Here is a 26,082-nt window from a genome sequence, read left to right as displayed (position 1 = left end):
CAAAATACATTTTTAGGCATTAAATTTTAAATAAAAATTATTTATTTATTTATTTTTAATAAAAACGTTATTTTTGCAATTAAATTAACATTTTTTAGAAGAGAAATTAATAATTATGTTATAGCAAATGTTTATTATTTTTTATTTTAAATTTCTAAAATAAAATTTTAAAAATATGTTCTGTTTATATTTCAAAATACATCTAAAATTCTTCAGTCTAATTATTTTAATTAAACACTATTTAAAATAAAAATAAGCTAATTAAATTTTTAATAAAATGAATTTAATTACATTACTGATATAAAATAAATCTTTCCAAATATAAAAAGTTGTAATTAATTTAGATTAATAATATTTTGAAGAGATTGCTTTATTTTTCTTTTATCAATTCAAATAGGTATTATGATAGATTTATTATTATCTTGAAAACATATCAATCTTTTAAGTTTTCTTTTAAATATTTTACATGGTTTTTACTTTTTACGTTCAAAGAAATGAATAACTTAAGTTGATATGATTAACTCCTATAAATTAGTTAACTTTAGAATATTTTCATACAAACAAGACCTTTGTTGATAATTAATCATTTAAGGAATAGAAATTTTTAATACTCTAAGCATTTTTAGTTTCTCAAAAAACTATCCAAAAACAGAAAATGTGGTATTTGGCTCTATATTAAACTTTGTATCTAGGCTTTATAAATTATTTAAGTTATCTAGAAATTTAAAGAAACTCTACATTTATTGTTCATCAAAAGAGTAATTATTGAAATCTAATTTCAAGTGTTTCAATTACTTTTATAGTGTAAGAGTGTGACTGAATTATTGTAAATCTATTTTGTCAATAATATTTATTTAAAAATTAAAAAAATCTATTGAGCCTTAATTAGAAATAAATTGCAGAATTTCTTCAATCTATTTTTATTCAATAGAGTATTTTTAAAGTGCCAAGCTTAAAGTTTTTATTTGCTTTGAGTATATTTTAAGAGAATTATCCTTTTAATAAGCATCTTTAATATACAATAAATCCATCTTTTTTAAATGAAAAAGACCCTAAATAAGTTAACAAAAACCTTCTTCAATTCCATAAAAGCATAATTCTAAACCGAATCTACTTAAATTTTTGTTTTCAGATAAGTTTTAACACACCAAAATAAAATTTTAATCTATTAATTGTCTATCCAAAATAATGATTAGGCTGTTTATTGTAGATTATTAAACATACTTTGAAAATTCAACTAATCCCATACTTGTCAAGTCTTTGTTTTGTGATAAATTTACTCTAATTTCTATCAAATTTTACATGCTTTAAATTGACTTCCCAATTTTGATTAATGATTTGTCAGAAATTTAATTTTGATTTAAAAATAATCCAATTTTTTAGAGGAATCTCATTTACTTAATTCCTTTTAAAATCATTTTTAAATGTTAATCGTTCAAATTATTACCCTCCAATAATATTTTCAATTTTTCCAAATTAGTAAATTAGCTTAGCTGCTAAGATAAATCAAAAACTTTTATTTCATCTTTAAGTGCTTTTTGATAGTTCAGATTTAACTTTTTAAAACCTACTTAATTTTCACATGGGATAATGCAAGTTTAAAAGATTTCGGTCTCTTGTTAGCTTTGCCTATCTTTACATTTAATTGCTTCTTAAAGTAATTGATCTGATCTTTCCATCAATATAAATAAGCTTTTGCTTTTATTTTATGCTTTTTTACTTAATTAATAAATTTTTCTTAAATTCTTTTTATAAAACTCTAATTAAGTCTTTTCTGATCACAATATGTATGATTGAAATTGATTAAATAAAGAACAACAAAAAATTATCAGAAATTAAAGCAAATAAATACACTTTCAGCTGAATAAGAAGATTTAGTATTTATTAAAATAAAGTTTTATAAAATGAATATATATTTAAATTTAAAATAATTTTTAGATAGGTAGTAAAGTTTTTAGTTAATTTAAGTTTTTTTTATTTTTGAAAACTGTCTTAAAATCATTTAATTTAATTTGCTTGATCATTATCAGAAACTAAGAAAGTAATAACATCACTGTAAGTGGGGTTCGAAGCATCATCAAGATTTCTTTCGAGTTTCCAATTTACATATGCATTAATTAGATAATCAGCCAACTCCACATCTTACACTTCAAACACATAAAGGTTTGAATTTTCATGCTATATTAGAAAGTAGGAGTTACTACTTATGCTTTATCCCCATTTAGTCATTTCAGAAAAATCAATTATCAACATAGTTTTACGTTCTAAATCAGAAATAACTATTTACAAAGGTCTAATACCTAAAATTATCTATTAATTTTAAACTAGCTTATAACCCTAATCGGTTTTTTATTAGACAAACATTCTGCATTCAAATTAGTAGCTTAAAAAGAGATCATGAGGTCTGATTATTTCAAGATACATCCATCTTGCTTCTAAAGCATTTTAGTATTCAAGTTTTTTATAAATTTCACTTACTTCATTACCCCATTGTCTATTATGATACTTTTGAATTGCGTACTAAGGCACAGCTTTATTTATCATATTTTCTATATTCTTCTCATTTCCCTGTTAAGTTTCTAATTTTAAATTAAAATATTTTTTATTTTTAGATTAAATTTTACTAAATACCATATTCCCTACAAAAAAAAAACATTATTTTTGACTATTTTTTGATACTATTAAGAAAAAATTTTTCATATACTTCACTTCTTTTTGCTAATTACAAGATTTGAGAAATAAGGGAATATAGTAAGTAAATAAAATTCATAATATTTTATGGAAAAAAAAAATAATTATAACCAATTTTTAAGCTTAAGCACTTTTTTAATTAGGAAAAATTTATTACATTAAATTATGTTTGTTTGAGGTAGAATAAATTTAATTGGTACTTTTAAAACAGTTTTTTAATTTAATAGATTAAAGTTTAATATTTTTTTAAAAAATGATTAATTACTTAGAGATGAATAGCAGTAATGAGCAGCTAATTAAGTTATTTAGTTTTCAGTTAAGGGTAGCCTTCCTTAGTTTACTTCATATATATTTTGCATATAAAACATATTTATCGAATCTATATCATCTTTAAAAAGCTTGTAATAAACTCTTATCCTAAGATAAATTCTGAATTCAATATTTTTAGAATGTTTTTTCTGTTATAGCTCTGTTGTAATTTGATGGGAATTAAAAATATCCATTATTTTAACTCTGTCAAATAAAAAAGCTTCTTTCATAACCTTTCCTTACTCATAAAGAACTTCATAGAGGCTAAAAAATTAATAACGTTCTTTCATATCGATTTGGCTACATGCTTTTTCTACTATGCTTTTAACAGTTTCTAATGATTCAGCAGGAACCCAAATATAGGTACCATCAAATAAATATATTTTTATGCATATTTACTATCTATTATGAATTTTTGAGACTTCTTGATGTGAAGGAATTAATTATCTGGGTTACATCTTGTTTATATAGTTAATCAAGACTTACTAATTATTATTTTTTTAAAGTTGTAATTCAAGGGGATCATTATTCTTTAATACCTTTAAAATACTTTATTTTTTTAACTGATCAGGGTTCATTAATTTAACTACTGCATATCCTCTAGCAAATTCAGAAAGTTTACTGACGATATACTTAGCATCTTCTTTATTTTAAGCATTTGGATCTTGTAATGATTAATCCATGAAGAAATTTATTAATGGATAGAGGGCATCCTAAGAAGGTGCGAATAAATTGGACATTTCAGCTGCAAATTTGTATAAATTTTTTTTAGCCTCTTAGGATTTGTTTCCAGCAATCTATTTGCATATTTAAAAGTAGACTTCATCCCTTATATGATTTAAATTACCATGAAGGATTTAGTTAGCCATTAATTCTAATTTGTTTTCATGGCTTAAATCATCCTCTTCTTGATTTGAATCACCATTTTTCCCTTATTATTTTTAGCATACCTATGATGAGTAATTTTTTAAATAGCTTCCTCTTCTCTAATCAAGATCTTTATTTTCTTTAGATTCTCTTCTATTATTTTATTTTTTTTAATCTTCTGGATTTTCCACTTTTTTACCTATCACATAGCAGTTAGGATCTAATTCCGAATCCCTATAAATAGAATAAAATAAAATTTAAATGTAAAATTCAAAATATAAAAAAGAGTATTATCAACCTTCCATAACATAGATTTAATATCAGATCAGAATGGTATCTAGGAGAGAAACGAGAATTTCTATTTCCAGAGATTTTTAATAAAGATCTAAAAATCTTAGTAGCATCTTCATTGAATGAATCTGATTGTTAGAGTAGAGATTCACTTAGATTATTTGATTAGTATTGCATTATTTTAGCAATTTACATTTTTTTACTGAAATTCTTAGCTCTTTTTACATTATTATTGCAATATTCTAAGAATGATGATTATTGAACTAATTAAAGAAACTAATCACTAAACTCTAAATTTTATAAGTCTTTTTATTCTGGCTCCTTAGGATTTTAGTATTTTTAATTATTGTCTAAAATATCATTAGGGATAGAGAATTTATTTTATAAATTATAAGGCTTAGTAAAGTTTGAAAAGTTAGGCCAAATTTTTAGACCCTAAGAAGTAAACTCGTCTGACTTTATATCTTCTCTTTCCATTTCAAGTCCATTAGGGTTAATCCTGATTGATAAATTAAAGTTTTTTATAAAATTTAAATAACTATTTAACTTTAAACTTACTTCTTTTAAACTACAGGTTCTTAAGGTTTTACTTATTCTAATTCCTTAACATCATCTTTTTTTTCTTCCTCTTCCTCTACTTCTTTTTCTATTTGCTTTTATTCTTCTATTGCTTTATTTTGTTCAATAGCTTTTGCTTCCTATTCTTTTATTTTGTTTTGTAATTCTTTTTCTTATTCAGATTTGATAAAATTCTTCCATCTAAGCCAGTATTCTTTGATATCTCTCACATGGTTTCTTTTACTTATATTACAAACTTTCGATACTGCATTAGACCATTTATCTCCCTTTTTTTATGTTTTTATTTTATCCACCCATAGTTTTAGTACTTCTTTTAATTTAGCTTGTTGCATTTTTTTTTGTATTTTCTAAAGTATTTCTATTCCCTTTTTCTATTATAATGTCTTAAGATATGCTTTTTTTTAGACTTTCATTTTATAAATAGCTTAAAGTTTAACAAAACTTTTAACAGCATTTTTTATAATCTTTAAATTTTCTTTAATAACTTTTCTGTTATTGTAAACTTCCCACTATCCTTAGATTTTACCAGCCTAATCATTTTTAAACTACCACCATTTAATTAATCTATTATCTAACTCTGTTGATGGCTAAACTTTTAAGTACAACTTAGTTTAACCAAATAGAACTTCTTTTTTGTTAACATCTTTTACAACTCTAAATAACAATTCTCTACACAATCCTGGCATATCTTGTTTCATATCTAAGTGCCTCTATAATGTTATTTTTCTAAAAAAAAAGTTATTAAAAGATTCTTGTCCTATTAATTTACCTATTAAAAACATCAAGCTCATGATATTTAGTGTAAAATTCTTCATAGCTCATTCTACATGGAAATCCTTCTCTTCTCACCTTAATACTTTCCAAAATACCTAAATATCTTATCTGCAAGAGTACATATTGACTAACAAATTTTTCTTTTACTTTATCTTCATTAGGCTTAATACATCTAATAAAATGTACATCACAAGAATTAAGTTCTCCCATAAGATCTTTCATTTAAGCCCTGAATTTTGCTCCTAAAAATTTTTGAGCTTTTCCCTTATTTTCTAATTTTTTCTAAGTATTTCTCACTGAAATTGACATATCCTGCACTGTTTTTGAAGAAACCTCCATATCTGTCATATTAACTTCTCCAATTCCTTACCATATAGAACATATTTCAGAACTACTAGATGACGATATGCATTAATCTAGAAAAGTAGAAATCTCATCTTTATTTTTATTTCTAAAGCCATCAGCTGTGTATTCAACTTCTTTTGCAGTATGTACAATTGAGAATTTCATGTTTTAAATTTTTGGTATCTTAAATAATTTTATTTTTTAAAAATTAAATATTTAAGGCTAAATTTTATTGGTTTTATTTTTCAAATTAAACAAATTTTTTTAAAGATTTAAATAAGAAAAATCAAATAGTACCTTAATTTAATCATTTTTAGAGTAGGTTGAAACAATTTTTTAGTAAAACTTTTCATCTGTTGAATTTCCTAAAGAACAACTTTCATCTAGAAGATCAAAAATACCATTAGGTGGCTTATCCATTGTATCTATAATAACTTAATTATCTTAATAAGAAAGTTCTAAGCTATGGACTTTAAGACCTTCTTTTTTAAACTCTTCTTCTTCAGCTTTAAACACATATACAATATATAGCTATTGCAAGCGCTCATTTGTGAAGTTGATGCATAATTATTCAAAAGAATTGACCTTAAAGTTCTCAAACCCAAAAATATCTAGCAATCCGAGACTTAAACATTCGTTAGGATTACTATTCTAAGGTAAAATTTCCATATTTAATGATTAAACTATCCATGTAAACATTTTATCATAAAGAGCTCTCGCTAATGAATCCCTATTAATTTTGCACTCTTCAACATTCACTGGAGTTTCCATAACCTTATTTTTAGATTATATTTTCAATATAAAGTCATTTTAAAAGTAATAATTTACCTAGCTACCAACTTAACGTATTTTAAATATAATTGACTTCAAAATTTTATCTTACTAATTTATTTCTAAAAGTTCAGAAACAGTTTATATGATATCTTAGTTTTTTATACTACAAGGAGTATTATCTGTATATGTTGAGCTATCAAACTCAATATTTCCAATATAAAGAATAGCTGATAAAACTTTAAAAATAGCTACTTACTAGTATGAATCAATCTCCATTTTCTCAAAGGATTCAATAATCTAATCAATCATTATTTTATCACTAGGAAAGGAGCTTATTTCGTACACATTAGTTTAATTTAAATAATTAAAATTTTTTAAATCTATTCTATTACCATTTTTTTCCACAAGTTTATAAGTTTTAAGTTGTGAAGTTTCTAATCCTATTTTAAATAAATAAATTATACCAAATTCAAAACTATTACTTTTTATATATTTTTATGAAATTTTATATTTTAATAGATAAGGAAAAATATAAAAAATAAAATCTAATTTTATTTCTTGCTTAATCTTAGCTTTATATAAACAATTCCTACATATTTCTTCAGTAAATTTGTTAAAAATATGAATAAAAAATTTAATTTCGTTGAAATTATTTTACTTAGTAAATTTCTTAATTTGCTTTACTTAAAATAAATATTTTGATCTAAAATAAATAAAATTATTTGAGTATTTTAGTTATAATTTATTTATTCATAACTATCTTATGATTTAATTTTTTGTCAATTTTATGGGAAACAAATTTCCTAAAAATTTATTGAATTTTTTAATTTAAAATAGTTACACCAATATTAATTCTCAAGGATCAAATTTTAATTATAATTAATATAGATTGATAAATTCTTTTGGAATTAAATGTAGCTAATTTAATTAAAAATCTAAATGTTAAGTAATCTATTTATATGAATAATACTGTATGCATTTCTTTTTAATCAAAATGTTTTGAAAATAATGAAAGATTCAATAATTACCTTATAAAAAATGATAGAATATGTGATAGTTTCTTTCACCTTATGATAGTAGAGTCACTCTACTTTTTTCTAATAAGTAATTTGTAATTGAGGCTCCTTTAATTCTTTTATCATGCTTTCCAATCCAAATACGAACATATTTACCAAATCTACTTGAATTATCATTTCTCACTGTTTTAGCATTACCAAACGCTTCCAAAATTGGGTTGCATCTAAGAATACGCTCTTCAATCGATGTATCCTTTAATTAAAGTATAGAGTCTTCAGTATATTAAGAATCTGAGATGTTGCTAGCTACTACTGAAGAATATCTCATTGTAGAATATCTATTTAATTAGTTCGCCAATTAAGTTTTCTTTTTTGGGCGTTACTGCTTAGTTGTTTCATTACTTAAAGAAGTTAAAAAAGCCATACAATATTTAGCATTTTCAGTCTTACCAGCTCCTGATTCTCCACTAATTACTATTGCCTGGTTCTTTTAATTCATAAATAGCTACTAATAAGCTAATGTAGTTACTGCATAGACATGAGGCTAATGCTACTTTATATCGAAATTGTTATTTATTGCAGGTTTCTAAAATTCTTATAAAACCTTTTCATTAAAAAGCTTTTCTACATTCTTGTAGGGATTCATTACAATTAATGTAGGTCCTATGTAGGAAAAAATTAGGTCTTTAGAATATCGCAACCAAACATTATTCAAAATTTCTGCTTCATTTAATACATTCATCGAAACCATATCAGGAAAACCTTCTTTAAATTTTTCACTATCTGCATTCTAATTGCATTCTATTAAGTCTCTAACATGTACTTTTTCTGGACCTTTTTCTTTTTGCTGTTAAATTTAGATAAGATGAAACTCATATTTTAAGAATGCATGCTCACGCTTATTATCTAAACCTGTAATAATAGCCCTACGAAACATAAGCTCGGAGTTTTCCTCTGGTGCTACTTTAGCCCAGCATTAAACTCCATTAAGCATCCATGATGTCTTAATTCTTTCTATTTAATGTGAATCAATACTCATTTAGATTAAAAAATCAATATTCAATTTATTATGATTTATTAATTAAGTAAAAGTAAGCTAATAAATACTAAACTACACTTATTTTATGGGTATTTCTTAACAATGATAAAAAATTAATTATTAAGATATTAATGATAAAATCTTTATTGCAAAATTTGTAATTATCATTTTCTTATAAATTAAATAAGCATAAAAAATATAATTCATATTAAGGTTTCTGCTTAATTCACGTAAATTATCTATGTTTATAAATTTCTGATAACTAAATTAAATAAATTCAAATATAATAAATGAATTCTTAAAATTTAAATTTAAATATAACAAAGTTAACAAAGATAATTAAAAATAATTAAAAATTTTAGATTTTTAATAAAACATTTAATTTGTTATTTGAGTTTGAGGGATTTATTAAAACTGCTTTAAATTTTATGAATATAATTAAAAATCATGAGAAAGCTTTTTCTTCAATTTGAAAATAATTTATGAAGATTGTTGGTTCTATAATTAATAAAATTCAAATACTTAAGCAGATTAAATATTAATTAGAGCAAATTTAATAGTAACAGGCTTTATATAGTATTCAATAAACCACAATTTTTCATTTTTTAATATTTATTTTATAGACATTTTATATACGACGTTGATAATAAAATCCAAAAAATTTTTTTTAGAAATTCGAATATTAATACATTTAATTTTGAATAACTCTATTAGTTAGTAATATAGAATGAAATAGATAAATGGTTTAAAAATTTGTATTTCGATGTTTAATTAATTAGAAAAAATATTGAGGTATTCTATTTATTCTTTTGATCGAACAAATTTAACTATTTTATTTAACTCTTTCAAGCTTTTAATTTTGAGAATTTGTAGACTTTAAGCAACACTTATAGACTTAAATAAAAAAATAGGAATTTAATAATAATAGACGAATTTTAAATTATAAAAAGTATAATGAAAATAAGTTTATTATAAATCAAATTTATTCCACTTTTAAATTATGGTAGTTTTTTTAAAGGTAATTTATATGAATTTTTTATTTTAGCTTAGTAAATTTTAAAAGGTTTTTCAATGATTAAATATAGTGTGATTGTCTATGTAGGGATTTTATTGAACTTTAAAAAAGTTCTTTGTTTGTTAGTAAAGTTTTGTCCTTTTGATATTATCTTTGTACATAGTTTAGTAATTATCTTTAGATTCTACTATGTCTTTTACTCTATATTTTAAGGGTAGAAGTTAATTTTTAGTTGAATGACTTCTTTTTGCAGGGATAATCTCTTTTTCACTTAAGTTAGAAGTACTTGCAAGTTCTAATCTAGAATGGATTCTGTTAAAATTTATTTTTGATTTAGATGTCTTTGGAGGGCTTCCGTAGAGCTCTAAAATTTCTTATGAGTTTTTACGAGATAATATACTCTTTGTATTATGTTGAGAACCATTTATTGTAGAGTCTTAATAAATTTAATTATTCAAATTTTCTGGAGAAATACTATTTGTTTAATTAATATTTAGTATTTAAGTAAAACTTTTAATTTAAAATGCATCAACAGAATTCATATTTTATGTTGAATGGTTATTAAATTCATTAAAATATGATTTCTATCTACTGCTATCTTAGTGAATGTAATCTAGACTTTTTCTTTCAGTTTAAGCTTGTAATTTTAATTTCACATTTAACCTTTTTTTAAACATTCCATCAGAGTTAATTTCTAAAATAGACTAAGGAGATCTTATTTCATGTTATTGCATTGAATTGTTAAGATGCTCATCGAAATTTTTTTTCTCGTCAGTTTAACTAACTTAGGTTGATTAGCTAATAATAATAGGATCTAATTTTAGTTTGTTTTTTCTATTATTTTAATTATTTTTATTAAGGGTTTTGATTGAAATAAATTAAAGTGAATCTCTTTCTGTCAGAGTGATATTTTATTTTAAGTGATCAGTATTATCTTAGTCATTATCAATATTTGTAAATGTAGATGGGTATTTATCCTTTATACTGTTTAAATTTGTTGAACTTATTTCAAGCAAAGTGCTTTTTTTCTCTAATTTATGTAAACTATTTTGCTTATTTGGGCTATAAAGTGGGGCATGTAATGTTTACATTAAATTAGCAGTTGATTTAGAGTATAATTCAAATTTATTTGATGTTGAATTCAACTTTAGTGGTGAATCAATTGTTTAGACAGGAAACTTGTTAAAAGTTCTAGTAGAAGATAAAATATTTTTTTGCATATTTTCAAGCTATTCTTCACTAAATTAGCAACCTGTATAAATTTCTTATTTCTTTTTCTTTTTAAATTGAATTTTAGCATCTTTTTGTTAAATTGATTACTTTATAAATTCAAGGTTAGTATTTAAAGTCTAAGGTTTGATGTTAAGAGCAATGTTTGATTTTATTATCATATCTTATCCCTCTTATAATTTTTTTTTAATTTCTTCATCTGATTTTTTAGATTATAATTTCTCTAACTATTCCTCAAGCTATTTAGTCTTCGTGTCAATTTTGCCTGTGTATTGGTTGTAGTTTGATACTCTTTCCTATCTATGATCTACCTCTTGTTGTTTTTCAAAGTATTCAGTGATTTAATCTCTGACAGGTTTATTTATAGAGAGTAATTGCAAAAATTCCTAAATATTAATTTAATTACATTTTAAAATATTGAAAAAAATTCGATTAAATTAAAAAAATACATAACGGTGTATTTAGTATAACGTAGCTTCAGTAGAATAAATAAAGCTAGATGATTGATATGGTTAATCTTTCAGGAATTCTTCTAAGCCTATAAATTATCCTTTAACTAAGATTGCTAATTCGAAATTTTGTACAGTTTAGTGAGGGATCTGATATGTACCAGCTATTACATTTTAATTTTTTTAGCTCTCTTTCTTTTCTTCAATCTTATTATTTTTAGTATTATCATAAATTAGCTTTTTAGTGAGTTTGACCTCTCCTTCCTTAATGAAATATACAAATTCGGCATTTTCATTTTCGATTGTTAACACATTTTTTCTCTTTAGATTTATGGTTTTTGTTCTAACATACAAAGCAGCTACAAACTTTTGCTCAAGCTAATTTATGACATTCATCTCACTAAATTCAGCAATTTCTCTTTACAATTTTTATAAAACTCTCTCATCTATTTTAATTAAGCAAAATGAATATTCAAAATACCATCAAATTTTTAAATTTAACAATTAATAATATTTAAAATATTTAATGAATTTTTTATATCATTTATTTATTTATAAAATTTAAATTACCTAAAATGGTCTTAAACTTGATAATATCTAAGTAAGCAAGGTGGCAATTATCAAAGAGGTAAGCTTGATTCTCGGCTAAGGCATCATCTTATGCAAGAATATATTTATCTCCATAGCTTTAGCCTCTGTTTAGATATAAAAACTTTAATTTGTTTTATGAATTTAATTCTTCCAAAGACTCCTAAAAACTAAATTTTTTCTATAGCTTACTTTATCTGCGTTAGGGCAATTTTTATTTTTACTAAAAATTAGTTGTCTTGATTTGATTATCTTTATTTTAAGCAGATGATTATTAAGCCGAAAAACCTCCTACAACCATATTCCTCCTTGGTGTATTGCTTTCTTTATTTGTAATTGTTTTAACCTGAATAAGTCCTTTAATTACTATAAACAAACTTCTCACAGGTTCATCTTATCTCTATAAAAAGGATCCCATTTTTCCATATTTATATTTTAGATTTTTCAAACAATTAAACAAAACTTCTTTTCCTTTTATAGCCCTAATGTGTTTAAAGGCTTCAACATTTTCAGTTACTTTCTATAAGATAAGGATTTCCTCAAAAAAACGCTTATCACTGTCCTTACGTAAAATTTTGATAGCATACTAATAATTTCATTTATAAAAAATGATAAATATTGATTTAAAATTAATAAATTATATAGATTAATAAATTTTCAAATCATTTTTAAGCAAAATTACATCTGCTAACTCGTCTTAATCTATACTATCGAGACTTTTCATTATACTTTCTTCAATAAATTTTTCGCATAAAAAATAATTGTATTGTCTTCTGATTGTTGGACCAAGAAATTTTTAAAAAATGTCATTCAGTTTATTAAAAAAGTATTTATCTTCTGTAATATTTTTATTATTTTTTTCATCTTTAGCCAGTTTCTCAAATGTTCTAGGATTATTTTAATCTTCATCATATTAATAATCATCTGTCTCATTATTTCTTGGTTTAATATTAAAAAAACCATGCTTGGCTTTTACAACGTTGTGAGCTAACTAAAACATTAAATTGTATTTTGAATGAGTGTTTTTTATGATATTAACAGCTGTTTTGTTTCTTATTTAGACAACAAAAACGAAAATAAAAATGAAATTTTATGCGCTTTTTTGTTTCTTTTGACAAACTTTCTTTTAATTAAATCAAAATAATTTGTTTCAGTGAAAATATGCAAAAAATATAATTTCATAAATAAACTAATACGACCAAACGAATTTGTATTTGATATTCTACATATGCTTTAAAGAATAGATAAAATCCAATTAATTTGTGGTTGCGAAATTGCTGAATTACAAAAATCTTCTTAACTTTATTTTAAGAGGGTATTGAAAGCTTATTTTATAATTTGGTGCTTATGAGTAATCTGCAATTACAAATTAGAGAGATCAAAGTATTTATTTTATATCAAATAAATGTTTATCCACTAAACAATTTTGAAGGTTTAATGTAATAATCAAAGGTAAATAAATAAATAATAAATATTTTGGGAATATTTTTTTCCAGTAGAGAAATATGTATTAATTAATATAAATCCTATTTATATACTTGATTTGTTTGATATATTTAAGTATTATTTCATATAATTACGTCTACCCCTAGTACTATTTTAAGATTTTCTATTATTTCTTCCAAAGAATTTATTCTAGTTTTGATTAATTATAATAATGAATAAAAAAATATATTTCTTAAAATAAGGAGTTTTACATCAAGCTAAGGCTAACAGAACAATTTTAAGGGAATAGATTTTTATTCTATATTATTTTAATAAGATAAAATAAAATACTCTAACAATAAAAGAAATCTGATTCACAAACAAAAGATATATATTATTAGGCTAGTTTTTCTGAAATACTATTGATAAATGCCTCATTTTAATAAAGTGGACTCTTATTGTTTTAAATAATGATGGTTTAAAACTAATTACAATGATATTATTTGCAATAATTATTTATCCTTTTAGAAAGAGCTTCAAGATACTATTTATTTTATATACTATGATATTCAAAACAAAGGGATAAGTGATTTTTATCTTATATTCTTAGATAGTAAACAGATTGCTAATTCTCCAATGTAAAATCACTAATTTGACAAAAAATTTCATCTAATTTATTGATTTCTCCTAGTTATTAAGTCTTATATAACTTTATTCCTGATTCATTTATCATATTTTTTAAGTCTTGCTTATCTACTACCTATAAATATCAAATGGTAAAAGAAATACTTGCATTTTTTATTTTCTATTGCTGTAAAATTAATCTATAATCCTTAATAAATAGTAATTTAATATTTCCCACCTAATATTTCATTAATTTAAACAACCATAAATATTAAATGTAATAGCCATTATAATTTTGTTACTTTCTTTATGAATTAATTAGAATTAAATTTAAAAAAAGGAATCCTATTATCAAAAATTTTAGATTACTGAACTAAATTTTCAAAAATTTGTTAATAATATAAATTACCATAAAATCCAATTTTATCTTCTTAAAAATAAAAAGGAGCTAATCAGAAGGGTGATTAGAGGAAATAATCAAGTTTAAATTCAATTTCTATTATAATTTAATCAATTATAATTGAATGCTCTCCATCAATTCACTTTGGCCAATAAAATAATCTTCAGATATATTATGAGTTGTATTGACAAATTCAAATCCTTTGAAATTAATTGCAATTATATTTTTTTTATAAAACTATTGATCTTTTGTTTGTCCATAATGCCAACAATTAAAAAATATTTTTTCAATACATAGTATCCTTTCATGTAGTAGAGAAATTTAAAAACTAGGAGAATCTTAATAGCTTCTTTTAATGTATACGCTTTCAAACTTTATATTTAATTATAAAAAAATTAAAGATACTAATTTAGCTTATTTCTTACTTTTGGAATGTTTTAATTTTATTAGAAAAAGGAATCATAGATTTTTAATAATTATTGAGCTTCTCTTGTGTTATTTTTATGGAAAGGGTATTTTATAGCATTAAAGCAGTAACCTTTTGTAATATTAAAATTTTCTGTTAGGTATTTTTTTAGACATTCCTAAATATCATTTTAGTATAGCCTTAAAACCCTCAAAAATTTCTTAAGATCAGCGCTGCTAAAATTATATAACTTAACAAAGAATATGCTAAACTAATTGTTATAAGAATAATTTACATCAGATAAAATAAAATTCATAGATAAGACTATAAATCCCACATGATCTCCTTCCCTTAGAAGAAATTAATTTAGTTTTTTAATAAAAAATGTTTTAATTGGGCTTATTTTTTGCCAATCGCAATTTTTGACAACATCAATTAAAGAATTAGTTGTTTAAATGAACTTCTGCTAAGAATCAATCAAAACTATTTACTAGTCTTTAAGTTTAAAATATAAAATGTTAAAATTTCAATTCATTTTTTAATTAGACATCACAATAATTTTAAGTTACTCTTGTTTTAGGTTAACGGATTTATTTTATTTGATAACTCATTAAAAAAATCAGCAAATTATTTGATAAGCATGAGGTAACTAATAATATAATTAACTTAAGATACTAATAAGAAATTAATAATAATTATCTCTCAATCTTAACCTGAAATTTATAAATTTAAAATAATTTGCTCTAAATCTTAAAAAATATATCAAAAGTGCAAAAATTTAAATTATAAAATATTATTGAAGCTAAAAATTTGATAACTTTAAAATAAATGTATTATTTATTTATTTTAAAAATCAAAATTATTGTAATATTAAATTAATTAATTTGATTAAATAATAAATAATATTTATTATCATAAATTTAAAATTAAATAAAATAGGATATATTGATTATTTATTAAATTAATTTTAATTTAACATATTTTTAGTATAAATTCAATTAGGTTTTAGCTTATTTTTTGTTTTTATCTCTCTTTTTATTTATTTATTCATTCTTAATATTGTTAATTAATTATCATATTCTTTAATTGTATAACAAAATAATTTTTAATTTTCATAAAAAATATTATTTGTTCTCAATTTTCTCAAATTTGTAAAAAATTTAAAATAAAATTTTAATTAAAAAATATTTTTCAAGCTAAAAATTTAACAAATTTTATATTTTAAAGTAAAAATTTTCTCTATTTCTTCTATTATTTTCATTAATTTAAAAGCAAGTAAAACTGGAAAAATAGATTATAAAATTTATTTTTATTTTATATATTTAATATATTTGATAATATAAGCTTATTTTTTGTTTTTATCTCTCTGTTTATTTATTTAATTTTATATTTATTTTTTCAAATTTTTTAATTAATTAATTATTTTATTCTTGAAATCTTTGGTGAAATAATTTTTAAAACTAATGAATCATAATCAATTTATGGTTATTGTTAAAAATAAAATGTGTCAATTTTTTTTTAGAAGGTTGCTATTAAATATAGATTTAGGTCCAGTGTTAACTACAATAGGGCTAGGAGAATTATTACCTAATTAATTTACTTTTAATGGAGAATCTTGTTTATTATTATTATTAATTTAACTGTATGGAGTACCTATTGTTGTGGTAAGATATTATGTAGATTGTTTTTAAGGAATATTAAAAGCCATGCTACCATTCCTTGAGTGATAATTATTATTATGTTAGTTCAAATTTTATATTAAAGAGTCATTTTCTTTATTATTTTAAATAAAAGTAGATATCAAACTCCCATTTCCAATATTTTAAGCAGAACCATTAATATGCCCAATGCTACGTACCATAGGAATTTTTTCTGCATCAGGAGAGATAAGTCCATTTGAGAGGCGTTATGGTTTATTATCTGACTCAAGTTGTATTTATTAGACATCTTCTTCAACTATATTTTCAATATTTTTTTAGGCATAGTTGATTTTATCCTCCAAATTAGTTACTTCCTTACTATAAAAGCGTCTAATAGCTTTCAACTCATTATCTTTTTCTTAATATTATTTTTACCATTCATCTATTTAATTTGCAGAGCTTATAGAGATTAATATGAACAAGGCTAAAAGGAATAAAATAATAGGCTTCCATGTAATAACAAGTAGAAATTCAGAAAAAGATCCCAGATTATCCCATATTTTATTGATTCCAGTCTGACCTCTTTCAAAAGGACCACAATTTACAACATTTCCATTTTTTACAAAAAATCCGAGATCATATTCAAGACTAAATAAAATAATTTAATAAATCAAACCAAGGAAAAGACTTATAGCCAGCAATTTTATCATCATACCCTTAATCATTGTAGATGAAAAATTATCAAATTAAGGTAGGAAAAATCGTTTTGCTTAAAGGAAGTTGTGAAGGAAGATAAAAGCAAATACAAAGAAATTTACTATAATAATGAAAGGGTTTAAAGGTATTATACAAATCATAAGGAAGAAAACAATTAAAAATGGGATTGTTTGTTAGCATGATCTAAAGCGGACATAGTAAAAATATTTCATAGCAAGAGAGTTTTTGGATTCTCTACCTCTGTCTTTACATTTCTTAAAAATGTATTGAACGAGAATCTAAATATACGTATATAATATAGCAACTAATGAATAAGTTAACATAAATATGATTAATTCATATCCAAGTTACTCATTAGGGCAAGAATAATTACTTCCCATAAAAGATTCTACATTAATAAAGCTTGGGATTGAGTATTTGTTTTCAAATAAAACCAATGTTTTAACAAATAAGAAATAGCAACAAGGAATTATCTATATCAAATAATATCTCAGCTATTTATAAAAGAGCCCTTTTAATTATTCAAAAGAGTGGAATACCTAAGTCAATGAGCTTCCTATCAAGCAAAATGCAGAGCAAATAACACTCTATATAAACATATTTAAATTTTAGTTACTCCCAATATTTGTCCTACCATCTTATAATATGAATTATATTCCTAATCTTTTTTATTAATAAATAAATAATTATTTATAAATTAAAAGAATATAAATAAAATAATGAGTATATCTTCTTGCTTGAATCTTGAAATGTTTAAATTAATTAATTTGTTCCTAAAAAATACTTCAGATACCATTAAATTGTTAGCAAAATAAATTATAACTAAAATTGAATGGTATCAATAAATTTAATTTCTGAATGTTTCTTTACAAGCTTACATCCTAAACTAATAATTTTTGTTTATTTAGTTATTGAATAATCAAAAACCATAAAATCAATTATTAAACCATTAACTCTTTATTAACTAAATCATTAAAAAAACAAATTAAAATCCTACATTTAAGCTACAACTATTCCGCAAGACAAAACAAAGCCAAAAAATTGAAAGACATAAACACTGTAGTCATTTTCTTTTGCTTAAAATTTATTTCTTGTGCTTTAAATTTGTAAGAGAAAAGAGGCTCTGAGCTAGAAAGCAAGCTGAACCTTCTCAAGCTAAGTGCGATTTTTAATCTTCCAGTTATAGTCACTAATCACAAGCTTAAAAAAATTAATTTTTGATGTATATCTTGCTACTTCTCTCACTCTTTTGCATTTATATTTATCAAATTTAATAAAAGCAATAATAATCTGCGATATTAAAAATAGTAAACATAGCAATACAAACGCAGGTACGTTACCATCAAACGTAAATGAGAAAAATAGTGAAATATTTGAGTAGTTCGAGTGATTTGAAACAATTTAATTAATCAAAAGATAAAGTAAGATGAAGAAGGCTAGTAGAGAGCTGTTATAGAAATATGAAATAAATGCAAAATGTTCGTAAACCTTATTATCAAAGTAGTTTGCCATTTAATAACAGTATGACGACAGTAAGTAATTATCAAAGAAAAATTAATTTATTGATTAAAGAGTACTTAATATTCCTCCTGTACTTTTTGATTTTTTTGTAGATATGATATCAACATTATTTTGCTTTTATTCTTCTAACTTCTTTTGAATTGTTTATATATGAGTTTTCTTTTGATCTGCCTTTCTCAGAAGCAACAATTTTTCTTAGTTTAGATGTTATACTTCGTTTCTGACTAACATATCCTATTCTTCTTTTTCTTTTTACAGCTATTCTTACTTTGTTTTTTCAAGTACTAATTCATTTTCTAAGTTTGATATTAAATTTTAAGCTTAAATTTTTGTCATTCCTCTTTAATTAGATCTTTTGATTTCAGGAGCTGTAGTATCGCTTCCCCTAACTTGAGTTTGTTTTCTTCCCCCGCCCCTCTATTAAGGTAAATTAAAATCATCATCATCTTTTATATCTTCCTAAGATCGACCAGATTTACCAATATGTGTCAAAGTTCCCTATTTTCTTAGAGCCTAAGTAGGTTTTCTTTATGTTAATTTTCGTACTTGGGTGTTTTTCTTTTAAGTTCCTCTGCGCTGTTATCTGCTATTTTCAGATTCTGAAGACTCTGATTCAGATGATTATGATTCAGAAGATTCAGATTAAGAAGATTCTTCTGAGCTGCTTTTGCCATGAATTTATTTCTTTTTCTTAGTTTATCTAGACATTTTATATCTTTAAAAACAATAATTTGTTTTTTTTGTTAAGGGTTCAGATGATCTCCTACAAGTTGAAAATAATATTATTAAATACTATTTGATATGTTTTTCTTTAATTTTTGTTTAAAACTAATTTCTGAATTACTAAATATATAAAAAAATATTACTTATTTTGAGTAATTAATATTTCTTAATCTTAACTTTAAATTCTTGTTGAATAAATAATAAAAATATTATGAATGATCTTTATTACTTTGAAAATAGCTAAAGTATGTTCACAAATAACAATATAAAAATCTTCAATAGGATATTTAAAGTTTTTTTCCATATGAAAACTAATCAGTGTATTTGTATGATAATAAAAATCAGTAAATTTTTTGTTTAAAAAAATATTGGATTTAACAAAATCTAAAAATTTTCTTTAGATTTTTGATAACTACTTTTTAACCTTAACGCATTCTGTAAATTAATTTTGATACTTGGTTATCTGAGTTAAATCTTTTGAAGAATATGAAATTAATATTATCACGAATTAATTAATTTTACGTGTAATTCATACATGTAATATGCTAATTTAATAAAATTAAAATCTATCTAAAAAATATTTGTATTTTTTATGAAAAATAAAAAATGTAAATTATCTAAATAAATTTTTAAATAAAATTTTCTATGTTTAAACCTTAGATATAAATTTAAAGAAAATAAATAATTTAATAATATTTAATTTATCAACCTACCTGATTCAATTAATTATAATATAAAAATGATTCAACACAAAAATAAAATATGTTCTATCTATTTTTAAAAACTATTACCAATTGTCTAATATTAAATTCAAATTAGCAGATTTATGTTTTATCCATAAAATTAAGCATAAAATAATTAAATGTTTGATTTTTAACTAAATTATTTAACTTTTTTATAAGATTAGATCTAATAATCCTAGAACTATTAAAATATTGAATTAATTTTTGTTTTGCAGCTTAAAAAATAGATATCGTATTTATAATTGTTTATTATTTAAATTAAAGTCAAAATTACTAAAATATTAAGAATTTTAAATAAATTTTAAAGATAATTAATTTTACCCTACATATTGTTTTTAAATTAAAACTTTTAGATGCTAAAGAATTTCAATTTTAGCTTTATAAGTAATGTAATTGTTTCAGATACTAAAAATAGGTATAGTATCATTATAGTACCTTTTAAATATTTGGTAATAGCAAAGGTAATAACAAATTCTTTTTATTATTTTATTTCTTGTTAATATAAACAGAAAAATATGATTATTTTCTTAAATTTAAAAATATTTTCTAATAAGAATGATATTTTCTTCAGAATTTGTTTTAAATTTTTTTGAGCTTTGTAAAAAACTACTTAAAATAGAAGAAAGAGAGAGTTTTTTAAAAATAATAAAAAATACTCTAAATTAAAAAATAGCTTTACTAAAGAAAAAAATTGTAATAGAAGAAGATAACAAATTTTATCACACATTACATATTAACTTTATTTTTTAGTTTTTGATATATTTCTAACATTATTGCAAATAAAACTAAATACTCTACAAATAAAAATAATATTTTCATGCATTAGATTGTTCTTTATTTTCAGTTTCTATCTTTTAAAAGTAAATATATCCCTCTCTTTATAAATCCTAACTCATCTGCTCTCTATTAATAAATTAATCAACAAAAGTATAAGCAGGTCTTGATAATTAGTCAAAGAACCTCCAATCATCAATTCTAATAAAGCCTTCTTTGCATTTTACATAAACATAATTCTTCATAGATTTTTACTTAAATGCCCATATAGAACCGGGCTTGCTATTTATTAGTAATTTTAATTATTCTTGTTCTTTAGCATTTGGTAAGCTCATTTTCTCTATTATGATTTCTTTTGAATTATACTTTGTCCTTACTGACACAAAATTAGTTCCTTTGAAGCATCTGTATCTGTTGTAAATTTATTAATTATCTTCAATTTCAAAATTCAAATGTGTATCTGAATTTTAGAATTTAGGTGCTTTAGTATATTCTTCTTCTTTTTATTCTAAGCTATTTTACTTATATTCCTTGTACTTGGCTAATACATCTATAATATCTATGCTTGCTATTAAATAAAGTAAATGGTATTTAGTATATTCAAATTTCTTTTTTATTTGCATCTTGCTTAAATAAAAATAAGAAAATACATTATTAAGCAAGTGAATTCGATAAGTCAGTATATGTGAATTCACGAGGAATTTTAAAAAGAGACTATTTCAAAATACGGCCAGCATCAAATTTTAGTTTACTAATTTCGATAATGGAAACTCCTGTTTATTTATCTCCATTAAGAAGAGCATATTACAAAGGAGAGGCTCCTCTGTATTTTGGTAATAAACTTGGATGAATAACTAGCATACCTATTAATTAAATTCAAGATATAATAAAAATATAGAATTTTCTATTGCTAAGATCATAAATTTTAGATAAAAGTTAACATATTGTTTAAAGTTTTAAATACTAATAATGATATCTTTAAGATGAAAAATTTTAATTTAGATAAAATAGATTTTTATATTCAAATAAAGTTTAAATGATTCTTAAAATTTCAATCTTTATCAGTAAAATTATAATCACCTTCAGTAAATCTATCAATAATATATGAAGGAATCATATAGCCATAAGAACATACTATTCCCAAATTAAAACTATTATTTTAAAATAACTCGCTCTAATAGAATTGCTACCACTCAGCTTTTCTGTTATTAGGTGTTTGCCCTATTGGCTAATATATTTCTTAAAAATAAAATAAAAACTAGTATTTTATTTGATAACCAATACTTACTTAGTGATTAATCCAAAGCATATTGTTCTACTTGATTAGTTATTTTTTTGCTTTTGCTTGTTTTGAAATGAGTTACCACTTGAACGTCAGATATAAATTCAGGATTTGATTTTGAATGGCTATGAAGACTCTTCAAAACAGGATAAGCAAAAGAGTCGCTGCCAAAAAACAATATCTTATGACCTAATTCAGCAATTGATTTAAGAGTCATTTTGTGGTACAAATTTGTATTTGAAAGGTGTATTGATTAAGTAAATTAATAAATTGAAAAGCTGCAAGAATAATATAAATAATTAATTAATTAGGTTTTAAATCAAAAATCTTAAAATAAAAATTTTGTATCTTTCATCAAAATTAAATGCTAAGTGAATGTTTAATATTTAACAGATCTATATACATACATTAATACATACAAATATGAACAAACAAAGAAAGAAATACATAAACAAGTAAAAAATAAAGATTTTGATAATGTTTTAATTATAAAGAAATTAATTTTACATAATTTCTAATTTTCTATTTAATAATTATATTCTTATTTACAATTAATGCAAGTTGAAAATTAATTTATTTTTTAATCAATTTATTGAGGTAATAATAACAAATAAAAAAAGCAGTTAATCATCCATTAACTCATTATTTTTCAAAATACCTATTTAAGGACTATTCAACACTCTATATGATTGTGCAGTTTTTATTAAACTATAAAAAAAAGTAAATTAATTTAAATTTAAAATATAAAAAAAAATAATTATACCAGAGCATCTTTTTTTACTTATAGGCTCTCAAGCATTTTTTTGTTATTTTGTACTTTTTCTTTTAAATCATTTCTTAATTTCTAAAAAAATAATTTAAATTTTATTTTTGTTTATGTGAATTTAAAAAATTTACAAGTTCATTTTTAATTTGCTTTTTAATCTCTTCTATCAAGACTTTATAAGTGTAAATGTATTCTTTTTCTTACTTAGTTTACTGGTTAATAGCTTCAATTTTATTCATAATTTATTCTTTATCATTTTCAATTTCCTTTATTTCTAATCTAGAGTCAGATAAAAGCTTTTTCTTTTGCACTCCATCATAAATCAGCATCTAAATTACAAATGGAATATTCATATATCGAAAAATTATTTTAAATCAAATTTACACTGCAGTTTTTATTGATATTATTCATTTGGTTTTGTAGAACTTAATTGTTCAAGGTAGATTCTTCTTACCACTTCTTCTCAAGAGCAATATCAGCTTTAAGTTAGTTTATCTATTCCTATAATAACCTCTTTTGCTCCTAGCTACTTTTAATTTCCTTTTTTAAGTTTTTTATTTAAGTAAAAATAAAATTATAAAAATTTTTATTTTTACGTTTTCTAGGATCTAAAGTTTTCCAATAGCACCTTGACTAAAGTTTTAGAAAGAAGAAATCTTTAGCTTTTTGAGTTCTTAGGGGTTTTTTTACAATTGTTTACCTAAAGAATACAAAAAATTTATAAATAACTGCTGGGCTTTTAATATAATTTAATTACTAGGCTAAGCAAATGTCTTATTCAAAGAATGAGAGTGAGTCATGGTACGTTATCTTTTATTCAAAGAACCTGAATTTTTCTAAGGAGTTATCATATCAGATATTTCATTTTAATTGTTTTCTTTTTCACTCTAAAATATTTTATTAAGCAATTTTATCTAGTAATTCTATGAATTACCACTATTACTGATATAAGTAAAGCTATTATTTAGGATAGTGCTTCCATTTGTGCTATTAAAATTATTGTTATTGTTATTATTTTAACTGTAGAATGATCTGCTTATCTTTTTAACTGAAGAGGAAGCAGTTCTTTTCTTACCGCTGTCACTCATGTTATTTAAATAGTTAGGATTCTAGTTAGTGATTGTACTGCTGTAGTTGTTTTTATTAATGTTATTTAATAAGCTATTATTGTTAAATGTGTACCCATAGTTGCTACTATTATTGTTGCTGCTGGTACTATTAATATTGCTGCTATTGTTATCAGTTCTTCCTCTCGTATTTTAATTGAAAGTTTTTTAGCTTTTTGATATCGGAGAAGTTGAAGTTTGTCTCTTTTAAACTGCATTTTTAGCTTAAAAAAAGGATTATTTTTTATTAGCTGAGCTACCATTGTATTTACTGTTTGAATTGTTATTGCTGAAACTAGGTTCTTCAGTGATATTTTCTAAATGATTTTAATTCAATTGATTGTATTCTTAATTCCCTTTTTACAATTGTTTTGGGTTAACTCTGTTTAGTAAATCGTTAACGTTAATGATGCTCTTTGGACTTTTATAATTATTTTTTTAAATTTTATTTTAGAAATTTTAATTAGTTTATTTTTTTCATATTTAAAAAAATAAAAAGTTAAATTATAATTTAAAAATAATTTTGCTTTACTCATTAGAATTATTTGGAATTAAAATGTTGGTATTTGTGGTAGGAGAGCATGCAAAGGAAACTGGTTACTGCTAACTCTGTTAAAACTAATCAGTTTTAGAATTTTCAGGAGGTCCATACCTTTAATCTTAATAAGAAGGCTACCAATTTTAATCAGTTTTTGTTTAATAATTTGCTTAATAGCTTGAATACTATTAATTACTTTTGTTTTTCTCACTGTAGTATTCTTACTGTATTCTGTTGTCTTATTCCTCGTTTGAGTTTATGAGTTCCTAATTCAAACCATATTAATTGTTAAGCTATTACTAAAGCTACTGAATTTTCAGTTGTTATTCTTATTGCTAATTTTAAGAATTAGTTTTTGCCCCAGAGTTTTAATTCGAAAATTATTCGTCATTCTTTTTATTAGACTGCTCTTTTCCAAGAATTTAATTTATCTAATTTTAATAAATTGTATTGTTTTCGCCGCCATTTTAGTTATTAATAATCATTTTTGTTCTCAACAAAGCCAATGCTTCATTTTTCAAGTTTTCTATATTTTTTAGAGATAAAAAAATATCATTAAATATGGCATAATAATTCTATGTTTAATTAGTAATTTTAGCAAACCTCATTTATTACGTCTCTAAAATAACTTTTTATATGAATTAAATTAAAGAATCTACCAGGTATTTGTAATTTATATTCTTCATTCCCTAAAATGGAGATCAGTTAGTTAATTAAATTTTATTCTTCTGTTTCATCCCTAAATTCTTCATCCTACTCATCTAAAAAACAAAATAAATAATTAAAAAAAGTATTCTATATAATTTACCAGATTCAAACTTTTAACCATGGTTTTGTTGATTATCCAAATTTGTTATTGGGATGAATGACTCTTATTGCTTTTAATTTTAACTTTTTTATCCTTTTATATTGATAATATATTGTTTAATATGTTTTTTTAGTATTTTATGAATTACCATTTTGAGAAAATATATCCTACTACATAATGATTTATTATTTATCTGCTAAGACACCTAGAGATATAGATTTATTAATACTCATAAACTTTTGAATCTACAGATTGAACTTATGGAAATATTTTTATAACAAGCCTTATAATAATTGCGTAACTTACTTACTTACTTGCTTATTTATTTATCTTACTATCTTACTTGCTTATAAAATATTATGTAAACTTAATTTTCTTTTTAATTATTAGTAAATAGGCTATTTGGGCTTTATAATATTTAATTTTTTTCAATTTTAACTATCTTTATCGAATATTGTTATGCTTTATAGCTGTTAATTTTTATATATAAATAAAACATAACTAAAAATTTACATAATAGTAAATTGAAGAAGATTTTCTCAACTTTGGCTTCACGTTAAAATACTCGAATGTATTTTACTTAGGAATAAATATTCAATAAACTAAAATCCAAGCAGCAAATATTGATTAATATAATATTTT

At 22.6% G+C, this 26,082-nt stretch overlaps 6 protein-coding genes across 6 annotated transcripts; all 6 read right to left on the bottom strand. All coding sequences in view use genetic code 6, as the record gives it.

Annotated features, from left to right (window-relative positions):
- Positions 1–1,871: 1,871 nt before the first annotated feature.
- Positions 1,872–8,784, bottom strand: TTHERM_01035740 (myosin head protein). Its single transcript, XM_001027753.3, has 8 exons — positions 7,659–8,784; positions 6,685–7,070; positions 6,154–6,630; positions 5,507–6,039; positions 4,717–5,463; positions 4,166–4,657; positions 2,957–4,101; positions 1,872–2,579 (listed from the first exon to the last, which is right to left on the bottom strand). The coding sequence occupies exons 1-8, from the start codon at positions 8,683–8,685 to the stop codon at positions 1,999–2,001; spliced, it is 5,388 nt and encodes a 1,795-aa protein (XP_001027753.1). The 5' UTR covers positions 8,686–8,784; the 3' UTR covers positions 1,872–1,998.
- A 969-nt stretch (positions 8,785–9,753) lies between these two features.
- On the bottom strand, positions 9,754–12,967 carry TTHERM_01035730 (cyclic nucleotide-binding domain protein; the record flags this gene model as incomplete). The annotated part of the gene is made up of 4 exons (XM_001027752.3): positions 9,754–11,316; positions 11,380–11,825; positions 11,950–12,553; positions 12,650–12,967. The coding sequence occupies 4 exons, from the start codon at positions 12,965–12,967 to the stop codon at positions 9,754–9,756; spliced, it is 2,931 nt and encodes a 976-aa protein (XP_001027752.2).
- A 568-nt stretch (positions 12,968–13,535) lies between these two features.
- Positions 13,536–15,464, bottom strand: TTHERM_001035729 (hypothetical protein; the record flags this gene model as incomplete). The annotated part of the gene is made up of 6 exons (XM_012800999.1): positions 13,536–13,602; positions 13,665–14,152; positions 14,426–14,788; positions 14,842–15,072; positions 15,118–15,317; positions 15,392–15,464. 6 exons carry the CDS (start codon positions 15,462–15,464, stop codon positions 13,536–13,538), a joined length of 1,422 nt encoding a protein of 473 aa, XP_012656453.1.
- A 616-nt stretch (positions 15,465–16,080) lies between these two features.
- On the bottom strand, positions 16,081–19,654 carry TTHERM_01035720 (transmembrane protein, putative). Its single transcript, XM_001027751.2, has 2 exons — positions 18,177–19,654; positions 16,081–17,842 (listed from the first exon to the last, which is right to left on the bottom strand). Exons 1-2 carry the CDS (start codon positions 19,406–19,408, stop codon positions 16,330–16,332), a joined length of 2,745 nt encoding a protein of 914 aa, XP_001027751.2. The 5' UTR covers positions 19,409–19,654; the 3' UTR covers positions 16,081–16,329.
- Positions 19,655–20,981: 1,327 nt separating this feature from the next.
- TTHERM_001035719 (methionyl-tRNA formyltransferase) lies at positions 20,982–22,439 on the bottom strand (the record flags this gene model as incomplete). Its single annotated transcript, XM_012800998.1, has 4 exons — positions 20,982–21,508; positions 21,591–21,803; positions 22,021–22,179; positions 22,229–22,439. The coding sequence occupies 4 exons, from the start codon at positions 22,437–22,439 to the stop codon at positions 20,982–20,984; spliced, it is 1,110 nt and encodes a 369-aa protein (XP_012656452.1).
- Positions 22,440–22,861: 422 nt separating this feature from the next.
- Positions 22,862–25,673, bottom strand: TTHERM_01035710 (formyl transferase family protein; the record flags this gene model as incomplete). The annotated part of the gene is made up of 11 exons (XM_001027750.3): positions 22,862–22,930; positions 22,986–23,066; positions 23,120–23,317; positions 23,373–23,528; positions 23,585–23,688; positions 23,746–24,318; positions 24,367–24,515; positions 24,627–25,158; positions 25,292–25,393; positions 25,441–25,533; positions 25,589–25,673. The coding sequence occupies 11 exons, from the start codon at positions 25,671–25,673 to the stop codon at positions 22,862–22,864; spliced, it is 2,142 nt and encodes a 713-aa protein (XP_001027750.3).
- Positions 25,674–26,082: the final 409 nt, after the last annotated feature.

The sequence above is a fragment of the Tetrahymena thermophila genome, assembly GCF_000189635.1.
Source record: "Tetrahymena thermophila SB210 genomic scaffold scf_8253843, whole genome shotgun sequence".
NCBI classification, from domain to species: Eukaryota; Ciliophora; class Oligohymenophorea; order Hymenostomatida; family Tetrahymenidae; genus Tetrahymena; species Tetrahymena thermophila.
The sequence above is the reverse complement of the archived record's forward strand: the minus strand, read 5'-3'. Positions and strand labels throughout refer to the sequence as shown.